At 40.4% G+C, this 12350-nt stretch overlaps 2 protein-coding genes across 2 annotated transcripts; one reads left to right on the top strand and one right to left on the bottom strand.

The window, feature by feature from the left end:
- Positions 1 to 876: 876 nt before the first annotated feature.
- LOC118438677 lies at positions 877 to 8599 on the bottom strand. Its single transcript, XM_035859261.1, has 12 exons — positions 8495 to 8599; positions 8136 to 8337; positions 7464 to 8068; positions 6914 to 7186; positions 5187 to 5450; positions 4504 to 4734; positions 3990 to 4094; positions 3827 to 3916; positions 2705 to 3733; positions 2469 to 2623; positions 1719 to 1900; positions 877 to 1324 (listed from the first exon to the last, which is right to left on the bottom strand). The coding sequence occupies exons 3-12, from the start codon at positions 7578 to 7580 to the stop codon at positions 1134 to 1136; spliced, it is 2637 nt and encodes an 878-aa protein (XP_035715154.1). The 5' UTR covers positions 7581 to 8068; positions 8136 to 8337; positions 8495 to 8599; the 3' UTR covers positions 877 to 1133.
- LOC118438678 lies at positions 8393 to 12288 on the top strand. The gene is made up of 7 exons (XM_035859262.1): positions 8393 to 8540; positions 8672 to 8841; positions 9425 to 9669; positions 10111 to 10247; positions 10323 to 10413; positions 10809 to 11182; positions 11764 to 12288. Exons 1-7 carry the CDS (start codon positions 8418 to 8420, stop codon positions 12121 to 12123), a joined length of 1500 nt encoding a protein of 499 aa, XP_035715155.1. The 5' UTR covers positions 8393 to 8417; the 3' UTR covers positions 12124 to 12288.
- The last annotated feature ends 62 nt before the right edge of the window (positions 12289 to 12350 follow it).

Genomic DNA, 12350 nt, shown 5'->3' with positions numbered 1-12350 from the left:
GTCCACGGCGAAGACCTCTTTCCCCAGCTTGTCCTCCACCATGAGCGACCGGTACTTGGCGCGGAGCTTTTTTTCCTTCTTGCTCATTTTGGGGGGACCCTTCGCCCCCTTCTTCCCCTTCCCTTTGCTCTTCTTCTTCGACGCCATTCTTCCTCCTCCTTTTCAGATCAAAACCGTGGACGAGGTTGATTCTTTTTTGCAAAAAACAATTTGCGAAAATGAGATGATTCGCAATTTTGCGATGGGAATAATTAATTATTAATTAGTGCCAAGTTTTACTGTTTGTATTAATTTATTAAAGTATCAATTTTTCGTAGCAACCAAACTACCTAAAAAAAATTGAAATTGACTTCAAAGTTCTTCAAACTCAGCACATTTTAATTATTTGTGCACTCCGGGAATTTATTTTAAGATTCTGAACCGTAAATTTACAGGGGAAGTTATTGCAAATTTTGAAAAAAATATCCATTCCAGATTTGAACACGTTTTGAAAGATGAGATCTCAATTTAGAAAATTGAAACTCGTCGAAACTGGCTTAAAAAACAAACGTCATTCCATTAATCAACTCACTAACTGCAAATTTGTTGTCCAAAATTTTAATATAAATTCCCAGAACCGAGAAGTCATTAAAAACATGCTTTTCTTTTTTCAAAAGTTTGGTGATACATCATCGAGTCCTACATTAATTCCTTAACTTTCCCAATAATACAGACAGTAAATACGCATAAAATTTTAATTTCCAATATTTTATTATCACGAAAACAACAAAATTCATAAATATCATTTATTCATTTATTTATTTTATTTTATTTTTTTTTTATCATTTTCATCAAATACACATACATTTATAAAAAATATACAAAAGAGTCAGAAATTCATACAAAATTCTCTCTCAAAAAAGTCAAGGTTAATAAATAATTGACTTCAATAATCTTGACATAGATAAAATCGTAAAAAAATAATTAACATAATTAATCAGCTTAATTATCACGAGAGAACAAAACAAGCAAAAAAAATCCCCCAATTCATCCCCACAATTTAACAATTAACATAATAATCAGCTTAATTAACAGCGGAGAACAAAACATGCAAAAAACCTCCCGCCCCTCCCTTCATCTTGACAGTCTTCCATCTAAATCGAATTTTTCCTTTCCCGAACAACTCTCCGTTTTTCCTCCCCATTCACAATTCGGAGGACGGAAATTTTAGCGTGGGGGATATCTCTCCCGTCCCCGGGGGGCAAGTACTTCTGGATCCGGACTTGCACAAGGGGTTTGTCCACTTGGTCCAGAATCTTGGCGGATATTCCCTCCTTTCGCACACCTAAAAGTAGCCAATTAACATTTTATTAAAGTATAACTCATGGCCAAAATCCCCACATTTTTAATCATTTCTCTCCTCTGGTAAATTTATTTTCAAATTCTGGACGACAAATTTGTAAAGCAGGTCGTTCCCAACTTTTCAGAAATATGCACTCCAGATTTTGACACTTTTTGAAGAAGATCTCAAGTTTAAGAAGCCTTCAAAAAAATTGGAACTCATCGAAAAACTGGCTTCAAAAACTTACGGCCATTCTATTAATCAACTCACTGACTGCAAATTTTTTGGCCAGAATTTTAAAATAAGTTCCCAGTGGCAAACAAATAATTAAAAATGTGTTCATTTCGGTAATTAGTCATTCAGTCCTACGTTAGAAATGTAGCAACATTTTACTTACAGCTCAGGGACGCCGTGACCCCTTGCGGCTTCAGATGCGTGAAGAACAGTGGCAACTCTTGGACATCCGGTCCAGCACTGGAGTCCGATTCCAGTGGCAGAGAAAACCACAGGCCGTAGTCCATAAGCCGGAAAATCGCAACCGGAATCCCGTCCAGCGTCTCCTTCTTCAGCAGGACGCATCTGCAAAATAATTAATTAATTACAATTTAATCAACTTCTCATTTCTTAATTTATTAAATTAATTGTTCTCTCGAAATGGGCACATACTCCAAATCATAAAAAAATAGTTAACTTACGCCGGGTTTAGACTTCACGTTAGCATCACGTTCTCGTCCCAATCCGATTTTTTGATTGGCTAATCAAAAATATCACTAAGACAATTAAAAATTTCGACCAATCAAAAAATCGGATTGGGAGGAGAACGTGATGCTAACGTGAAGTCTAAACCTGGGGTTAGTAATTAATCAGCTTAATTACCCTGGGAGAACAAAACAAGCAAAAAAATCCCCCAATTCATCCCCACAAAATAACAATTAACATAATTAATCAGCTTAATCACCACGGGACAAAACATGCAAAAAAATCCCCCCGCCGCCCCCTCCCTTCATCCCCACAATTTAACAATAAACATAATTAATCAGTTTAATCACCACGGGAGAACAAAACATGCAAAAAAATCTGGGAACATACATACGCTGCTCCATCATTAATTAATTAATTACAAACTAAATCCCATGTAAATCCTCACCTCGTCCACTTATCCAGTTTCTGGTAGAAAACTGCGTACCACTTATGCTCCACCAGCCTCACCGCGTTCCTCCCTCCAGCCACTTTAACTTGAAGATATTCCCCCAAAGTGGTCTCCATGTCGAGCAGGAGATTCCCACTTTTGTGCTGTCTCAGCTATTAAAAATAATCCCCCAATTACAAAATTAATTAACATAATTAAATTCGTTAAGAATAACTTATATATTTTCGTAATACCGCCAAATTATCCCCGAAAACTTGCGTCACGTGGAACAATGCGAGCTCCCCGTCCGTTTGGGACTCGGTGGTCGTGAAGAATTCGGAGACATCGGCCCAATCCGCGAGTCGGACGGCGCCGGAGGTCGCGAATTTCCCAAAGTCGACTTCCTCACTCGCAAAACTCCCGTTGTTCTTGTCGAAAGACGAGTTCAGCGAGGTCAACGGGGTCTTCGGAACAGGGGCAAGAGGGGCCGAAGATGTGGTTGGTACGGGGGGAGGAGGAACGAGGGGTCGGATGGGGGCGACAAAAGCGGGGCGGTTCGCAGGGGTCACGGGAGGACGAGGAGTGACGACTCCTGGAGGACGAGCAGTGGTGACCGCTGGAGGACGAGGGGTGACGACCACTGGGGGGCGAGGGGCGACGACCGCTGGAGGACGAGGAGAGATGACCACTGGGGGACGAAAAGTGACGATTTCTGCAGGACGAGGAGTGACGATTTCTGCAGGACGAGGAGTGACGATTTCTGCAGGACGAGGAGTGACGATTTCTGCAGGACGAGGAGTGACGATTTCTGCAGGACGAGGAGTGACGATTTCTGCAGGACGAGGAGTGACGATTTCTGCAGGACGAGGAGTGACCACTGGGGTGACGACCACCGGAGGACTAGTGACGACTACTGGGGATCGCGGAGTGACGACCACTGGGGGACTAGTGACGACCACTGGCGGACTCTTAGCCCCCAACCCAGCCCGCGTCGGAGCGATCACAGCCGTCGAAATGGGGAGCACCATCGCCGGTGTCACGGTTACTTTCGCCGAAGTGACGATTGATACCAGGCTGGACACAATTTCAGCCGGGGTGGGGGGGACGTCTCTTTTACCCGCGGGGGGAACGGGGACCACGTCTTTCTGCTTCGATCTGCTCGGTTTCTTGATAAACGCCAACCCCTTCTCGAGCAGCACATCGTTCACCGACGTTTCTAGCTTGCCCCTCAAGTACAAAGAGACACGTGGCCGCCGGAATGAACCCTCGGGAACGTTGTCAATCTAAAAAACATAAAGTAAGTAAATTTCCTGATTTTATTTTCAAAATTTCCCGATTTTATTTTCATAAATTTCGAAATTTCAAAAATTTCAAACCTTCAAAATGAATCGATCCATCCCAGCCACCTCCCAAAAGTCATCCGTACTTTTCATGTGCCCAATTCCTGTCAACTTGGCACGAAGACACTGAAATAAAACGCAAAAAATTTGCATGAAAATCTGCATAATCTGCAAATAATTAATATTCAAGAGTCCAAACCTGCGGCGGAATGAGGCTCAACAATCTCTGGACTGTTTCTGCTTCCATCATGTCTCGAACTGGGATCTCCCCTTCATTCCCGTAATCAATGTAAACCACCAAAACCTAGAAGTAACAAAAATTACACACAATTTTCCACGTAATTCTTAAAATTTCGAAAAATTACACGCTAAATTTATCACAAATAAATTGATTTCTCTAAATTACACTGAATTTTTCACGTATTTCAAAACATTTTTAAAAGTTGCCCCCAATTTGTCACGTATTCCTCAAAATTTCTAAATACTACACTAAATTTTTCACATATTTCTCAAAATTTCTAAAAGTTACCCCCAATTTTTCACGTATTTCTACCAATTTCTAAAAGTAACTCCAAACTTTTCACGTATTTCTACCAATTTCTAAAAGTAACTCCAAACTTTTCACGTATTTCTACCAATTTCTAAAAACTGCACCCTTATAAATTACATAATTTCTAAAAATCACACCATTTCGACCCCTCATTTCTTTTTACCTTATCCTCACTCACAACTTTGATGACTTGGCATCGGTACAAGGCCCCCTCGAATTTAGATAAGTAGACGGTGTCCGGTCTCGTATTGCTGGCACGCGCCACCTGCCCCTGGCTCCACTCGATCTTCCCCAAGTAGGCCTGGATGGACTTGACCAAGCATTTCTCGTACTGATAGATGAACGACCCGTCATTCACGAGATGCGTCACGATCACCTTCACCTCCTCACCGACCTGAATAAAAATACATATTTACATATTTCCAATTCACGTCATATGATTTGGTTTGGGCAAAATACATGACAAAAAATTAAAATATAAAAGTATTTTGAGTTCCGTTCTTCCCAGGATTTGCATTTCCAGGGCTGTTGCATCCACAAAAAGACCAGAATCTACGTGAAGATAATGGTCACACGAAAATACATGGTTTCTGAAGAAATCAACTTTTTATCGGTGGAAAACCCCTTTATTTTTAAAAAATCGTGTAAACGGCATCGATGAAGAGTTAATTTTTTTCCCAAAACCTGTATTTTCATATGACTTTTATACAATTCACCGTGTAGATTTTCGTCTTTTTGTGGGCGTAACACCCCCGGAAATCCCTGGGAAGAACACCACTCACAAAATACTCTAACAAACTATCTCCCCCCCCTCCCCCTGAAAATTATTGATAAATAATATCTTACCATCGGCTGTACGCATTTGAACGCCGTGGAGACCTTTCCTTCCGCCACGACCACGGCGGAGAGCAAGGGGGCATTTGCATAGTAGAGATGCACAACGGGAACCTCTCTTCGGACTCCGTACGTCGTCACGTGACATTTCGGTGGCGCTCCGTCCCTGGGGTTGACCACTTTGAGTATGTAGCGTTGCGGCGGCTCGTCCATCACACGGGCGAGGTAACTCGTCCCAAAAATCAGCTCCATGCCGGATGGAAATACGTCGAAGGTCTGCAAAAAAACACAAAAAATTACATTTTTTAAGCAAAAAAAGTTGTTATCATCAAAAAACAACAAACAACACTTTCACAATAAAAACCCAGAAATTTTACCATCAAAAAAAGCATTTTTACAACAGAACCCATAATTTTTAGGGTCTCATTTAATGGGCCAGACTTTTAATTGAAATCACATAACTAAATATATTGAAATTCCATAACTTGAATTTCCAGTACTTTATATGCCTTAAAACAACCTCTATAACTGAATCCATCAGACACGGAATTTCATAACTTATGAATTCATTTATATGTAAAAATCCATCAAAATAGTTACTGTTCAGGTATCCCTTGCTCTTCTAATCAATGGTAAACCATACAATCATAATCTAGAAGTACACAGTAGTAGAAATCGGAGACACCAAGGAATTTTGCAACCACTTCACTGTCAGAAATCTGGTATACTCGGGCTGGTATTGATTTCTCGGTATTATAAAGTTGCTACCGCTTGGTATTAAAATCATACCGGTCTGTGATAATTTCCTACCGACATTGTAAAACTTTAATAACGAACTGTTATGTGTTACACCGTATTACTTATCAACACCACTTTGGTAGAATCATACATTTATGATAGCCTGGTAATGAATATTTGATTTTATTTGGATATTGGATTTCTAAGAGTGTTCGAAACAAAATTTGTTAACCAAAAGTATGGGGCCCAAGCTCCAGGATTCCCAAGCACAAATAATGTGCATAGTTAAATCAATCAATGAAAAATGAAAACACTTTTAGAAAACGAGTCCACTGGTGAGCTACATAATGGTAAGCCTCAAGCATATGAGCATTGTTGGACAGGGACTTCGTCTCGTTAGATTCCAAAATAATGCTCTACACCGACATATGACCTCGTTCCAACTTTAAACAAACTATGTAGGTTAACTGGAGTATTAACCGGAAACTAGTTCCTTTAAAAGTGAGAAGGGGTGCTGGGGACCGTTGTTTCCTACGGTCTAGGAATTGCAATAATTTGGAATGGTTTCAACGTCAGAGAGAGGACGCCATGACCGTTCCTGTTGGGATATTGAGCCTTCAGGGTCTGCCCTGCCAAGGCCGGTAGGCCGCCTACTTGTTGATAATTTTTTTATACAAAAATTCAAAGAAATAGCTCATGTTTTCCTAAAATTTCTAAAGGCAAATCTTCGAAATTGAATAAAATGTATGATTCAGAAAAGTCTGGCAGATTTCAATTTTACAGTTTTTAAATTGAATTAAAGCACTGGAAATTCAAGTTATGCGATTTCAATATATTTAGTTATGTGATTTCAATTAAAAGTCTGGTGGATTAAAAATAACCCTAATTTTTAGTATCAAACACAGCATTTTTACGTCAAAACCCAGAAATTTTACCATCAAAAACAGCATTTTTTCCCACAAAACCCAGAATTTTATCATCAAAACGTAATAATTTCTCACCTGTCTCGGAAAATTCATGGCGTCATCCTTCAAGACGAACAAATTGTACCACTGGACCTTCACGGACTCTCCGTTGTCGATGTCTACACATTTAATGGGCGCATCGAGGTCCTCGCCGGGCCCTTCGGTGACCTGAATTCGTCTCAGGATGATCCCACTCTCGATGTCCAGTCGACCCATGTAGTGGTCACCTGCCCGAACCTCGCTGAACGGGGGCGACTCCCTCACCCCGGAAAAATTCTTCTTTAATACTTCAACTATTGTGGCCTCATTCTGTGCAAAAAAAGACAGAAAATAAAGCAAAATTTAAGGCGAATTTCTCAAAATAAGTCGGAAATTTATAGTAAAGTCAAAACTTAAAGTGAATTTCCGAAAAGAAGTTAGAAATTTACATTAACAAGTCAAAATTTACGTGAATTTCTCGCAATAAGTCAAAATATAACTTGAATTTCTCAAAATAATTCAAAAATTTACAGTAACAAGTCAAAACTTAAAGTGAATTTCCCAAACTAATTAAGAAATTAATAACTCACTACAAAACTAAACTTACCTCCGGACTCACAACTCTAACGACCAGTCTCCCGTACACCAATTCGATGAAATCCACGACCAAACACTCCCCAGAATTCGTCGCAGGCGGCGGACCCACACATTTCGAAGACGCCATCACCCCTGTCAAACTCCCCAAAACTGTCCACAAACAAATCCAACTCTATAATAAAGTATTCTTATTTACAAATAAGTATTTACAACTACTTTGTGTGGGGGAGTGGAAGACTTATCTTACGTACTTAGATACCTACATCACACAAAATTTGTAAAATTGTCCAGAAAACTCCGAAAAAAAAATACAAGAAATTTGGCACAATTTTGGGAGACGACGACGTCCTCTCTCTTCGAGCTTGATTTTACAACAAAGCCCAAGTCCAGAAGATGAAGACGAAGAAACGACGCCTTTCGCAAAAAGGACGCCACTCCATCCAAGACATCTATTTTTAGCCGCTTTTTCGCACAGGACGCCTCACCTTCACCTCACCTGACCTCAACCCGTGCGAAAAGTATGTGATCGATTTGACTGGGGGTTCAAGGCATCCTATCCTATCCTTTCCATGTTAATTGTATAACATGGGGCATATAGATAGGGGTCAAAATTCTCTGAAAATCACCGATCACATCCATTATGAACGGCCCATTTTCCTCTTGTGCGAATTAATTTGCTCACCTCTCGGAAAGCCAGGTGCGCTCTCATCATCCCTGCCTTATCGCGGTGGTGGTGGTGGTCGAGTCGCGCGTCGCGTCGCTGTCGTCCAATTCCTTCCTTCCAGATCATCATCTCCTCCACTACAACTTTGACTCTTGACCCGTCTCCACTCTGTCAAGTTTCTTCTCCAAAACACTTGTCGTCGTCGTCGTCACCAAATTTCCTAAAAAAAATTCCAGTTTTTTTTCAAACTTTCCGAAAATTCCAGTAAACAAATATAAAACTCCCCCCACTTTTCAAATTATGCCAAAGAAGAACGCCTTTTTCTTTTTTATGCTGCACCGAAAAGAGGAAATAATTCGGAGTGGGATAAAACTTACCCGAGGTTTGGCAGAAGTTGCTACACTGATTGATTCCGAGTGGAAGGTAAGGGAGGAGAGTTTCCAGGAAACTTATTTTATTTTACGTTTGTCAGAGTTGATCGCCACTCTTGTGTTTTTTCGCGACTTTGCAAATATTTATTTCACTTTTTCACTATTTTCTTTTTTCTCACCCAGGAAATGCCCACTGATCAAAAAGAGATCTACAAACAGATGGCGGACGACAACAACTCGACAGAAAAAATGGGCAAAACTCAAGGTCAACAACCGGAAACGATCGAGGGGGCGGTCGGCTTATCGTCGCGACACGGATATTCATCTTTATCACCAACCAGCTTTGCACAAGTGTAAGTTAATTTACTAAATAATTAATTAATTAATTTGAAATTAGTTAGAAATTCGAACTTTTCGCACTTGATTAAGAATTAATTTCAAAAAGTAAATAGAAAAATGTAGAAAATTCTCGAAAAGTGAAGAGAAAAAGAAATACAAATTTCTCTTCCAGCTCCTCAGCTGGAGAAATTAATTAAATAACAAAAATAATTAATCAAATTAATAGAGGGGAGGAAAATAATTGGTGGAAATGGAAATGTAGTATTTTGAGTAGATTTCCTGGGCTGTTACACCCACAAAAAGACGGGAATCTACGTGGAGAAGGCAACAATCAGTCAAAAATTCAGGTTTTGTGAAGAAATTAACTTTTCATCGATGCCAAAATACTTGAAAATCGCGAAAACAACATATTTTGACACCGATAAATGGTTATCTTCTTCACAAAACCTGTATTTTCGACTGCTACCTTCTCCACGTATATTTTCGTCTTTTTGTGGGCATGACGGGAACAATTCTGTATTTCGACAAATTATTTTGCCCACCTCTGCAAATTAACCTTACAAAAACTAATTATTTTCTCTCCTTCACCACCCACAGGGCTGAGCAAGTCATGGTCAAATATTGCTATGGACCTGAATCCTTCTCAAATATGAGGACCCTTCTCGCCACGCTGCTCAACGGCGTAAATCCGGAAATGATTCCGATTTCAATCCTACAATTCAGCACGTACAGCGAGAAACCGCCTGGCGACGCGGACGACTTCATGGTCGCAGAAGTCGGTCTCACCATTTTCAGCGTGAAGAAAGGAATCTTGAAGAATTTTTCGGCTTTGATCGACCCAGGTAAATAATTGTCTCGCTTTTTTGAACCCAAGTCAGAGCTTATAATTATACCCGTCATAGTTGTCTGTCTGTCTGTCTGTTTGTCGATGGAAAACTTATCCAATCTCTCCTTGAAATTTTGTACACACGTAGAATATGCAACGTAAGATAACTAAAATGTATGAAAAAGTTGTATTTAGCCCGAGTCAGGGCTTATAAACCTGTCATGGTTGTCTGTCTGTCTGTATGTCTTTCAATTATATATGCAACACAAGATAACAACTAGAAATTTTGCGTATACGTAGAATTTTCAAAATTAGGAATCAAGTTCAAAAATAGGAAAAATCTGTGGAAAAATAAGAAAGTTCTCTCAATCTCAATTATTAGTAACAACCTGACTCGGGCTTGCACTCTGGTTCTAGATTTTGATTTGTTTTTCCGAACACTTTACTTTTTTTACAGGTGAGGATTATCCCAAACATCGGAAAAATGAAGTCGCCAAGTGCGCTAAAAAGTTGGCCCTGCCGATGCCCGGGTATGATAAGCGAGCCCAGGATTATCGGGCAATTCTGGATGCACTTTTCCAGATTGGAAACAAGGTACAAAAAAGTTTTCCAAGTATTTTTATCATGATTAATTAATTATATAACAATGCATTTAATTTAACAATTTAGGTGGGGAAGGACGGCCGTGTCGTGTTTTACTGCCTCACCGAACAACTCCCAACGACTGAATTGTGTTTGAAATGGTTGATGTTCCAAGCAGGTAAGAAAATTTCGATAAAAAAATACAGTATTTTGAGCTCCGTTCGTGCAAGGACTGGAATTTTGGGGGATTATACTCACAAAAGGACAAAAATCTACGTTTAGAATACAATTGTCATATGAAAATTCCTATTTTATGAAAAGAAACCAACTTTTTATCGCTGCCAAACTATTTTCGAAAAATCCTGAAAACAATGTATTTTGACAGCGATGAAAAGTTAATTTCTTGACAAAACAGGAATTTTCGTATGATTGTTGCCTCCCCACGTAGATTCTCGCTTATTTGTAGCTCTAACATCCCCAGAAATCCAAACCGAGCTCAAAATACTGTATTTCTCCAAAGTATTTTCCCCATTCCTGCAAATCTTGCCACTAACTACAATCTTCCCTTTTTAGGAATCTACGCCCAAAATCTCCAAACTCGTTACGAATTCTATCTCCTCTCGCTCGACGACATGATCGCCATGATGACCAGCAGACTGGACCTCAGCCGAGTTCCGGATCGTCCTAAGCCAAGCTCACCGTGGTCCCCGGGCGCCGCGGCCGCTGGGGCATGTGCTTCGTCTTCTTCTTTCCCTCGGCGAATTCCGAACCAACTGGAACTCTCACTGTCCATCATGCAAGAAGAGACGGAACGCTACGTGGCCTTCCCTCCCAAACTGCCCTTCGTCTCGAGAGGAATTTTCGCCCATGCCGGCGAAGTCATCGACTTTCTCAAGGTGGACAACTACGCACATCGGGAAGAATTGGCGTGCAGATATCATTCAGTTGTAAGCTCAATATAGTTTTTTATTCACTCACTCAATGGAGGTCTCCCAGCGTATTTTGAGGAAATTACGTCTCAATCTATCACAAGTTTAGTTAGTTTGAAGCTTGCGAAAGACACGATCTCCGAATGGGCACGTTTGACGAGAGATATTTGCATCCGAAGAGGAGAAAATTTGCTTTAAAGTCAAATCAAGTCGATAGATTTTACACTTTCCAAATTTACTGCGTGTTTTCTCATCTCTTGGGATGTAAATATCTCAGCGAAACGTGTCAATTGGGAGATCGTGTATTTTGCAAATGTTTTGGGGTTCCATTTCTGTTTCTCCCTGAAAAACAGGGGAACAAAACCCCGGAAAATTCCTGTAAATGAACCCTCGAAAAAAGCTCGCCCCCGCAATTCCACGCAAAGCGATTGCAAATTTTTACACCACAAATCGAACCCACGTGCCCCATTACCTAAATTTGTCATCGATTCACACTAATTTCCTCAAAATCCGAGAGCTTAACGCTGGGAAACCTCCCCCTATAAATAAAAATCCTCCCATATTTAACCCCCACTCAATTATATTTTATCTTTTTCCAGCGCCGCGACGGTGTCTACTTCTGTCCCATCAACGTCGCGAACCGCTATGCCTTCAACTTGCTCCACGTTTTGACCGTGGCCTACCAAACCTGCCCAATTCCGGGCCGTCACTACCCCACAATCCTGCACGACGAGGGTGAAGAGCGACGCCGACGACGCGACATGCTCAAAGAGTACGAAATCTGGGACCCCACCGCGCTTGGGCTGCAGGAAGCGGCGAACGATCAAGAATTGCAGGAGGCAGAAGCAGCAGCAGGTGATCGATACCGACATCGACCACGTGGCCAAAATCCAGATCGTGCAGAGTACGAAAAACTTTCGGATGCGTTTAAAGATTTAAAGACGACAAATTCACCATAATTCGGAATCACATTTTTTCACTTATTTCTCCCTCTTTCGAATTTTGTATTTTGTTAGATAATGAACTTTACAAAAATGTATGTACGATAATTTGTTAGTAGTATTTCACAAAATTCCCTGTATTTTACTAATAAGTTTCCGTCCGAATTTTTGGATTATGCTGGATAATGAACTTTACAAAAATGTATGTACGATAATTAGTGCTTCAAAATTTCCTGTATTTTACT

The sequence above is a fragment of the Folsomia candida genome, unplaced genomic scaffold (assembly GCF_002217175.1).
Source record: "Folsomia candida strain VU population unplaced genomic scaffold, ASM221717v1 Fcan01_Sc024, whole genome shotgun sequence".
NCBI classification, from domain to species: domain Eukaryota; kingdom Metazoa; phylum Arthropoda; class Collembola; order Entomobryomorpha; family Isotomidae; genus Folsomia; species Folsomia candida.
This window is presented reverse-complemented; position numbering and strand designations above follow the sequence as displayed.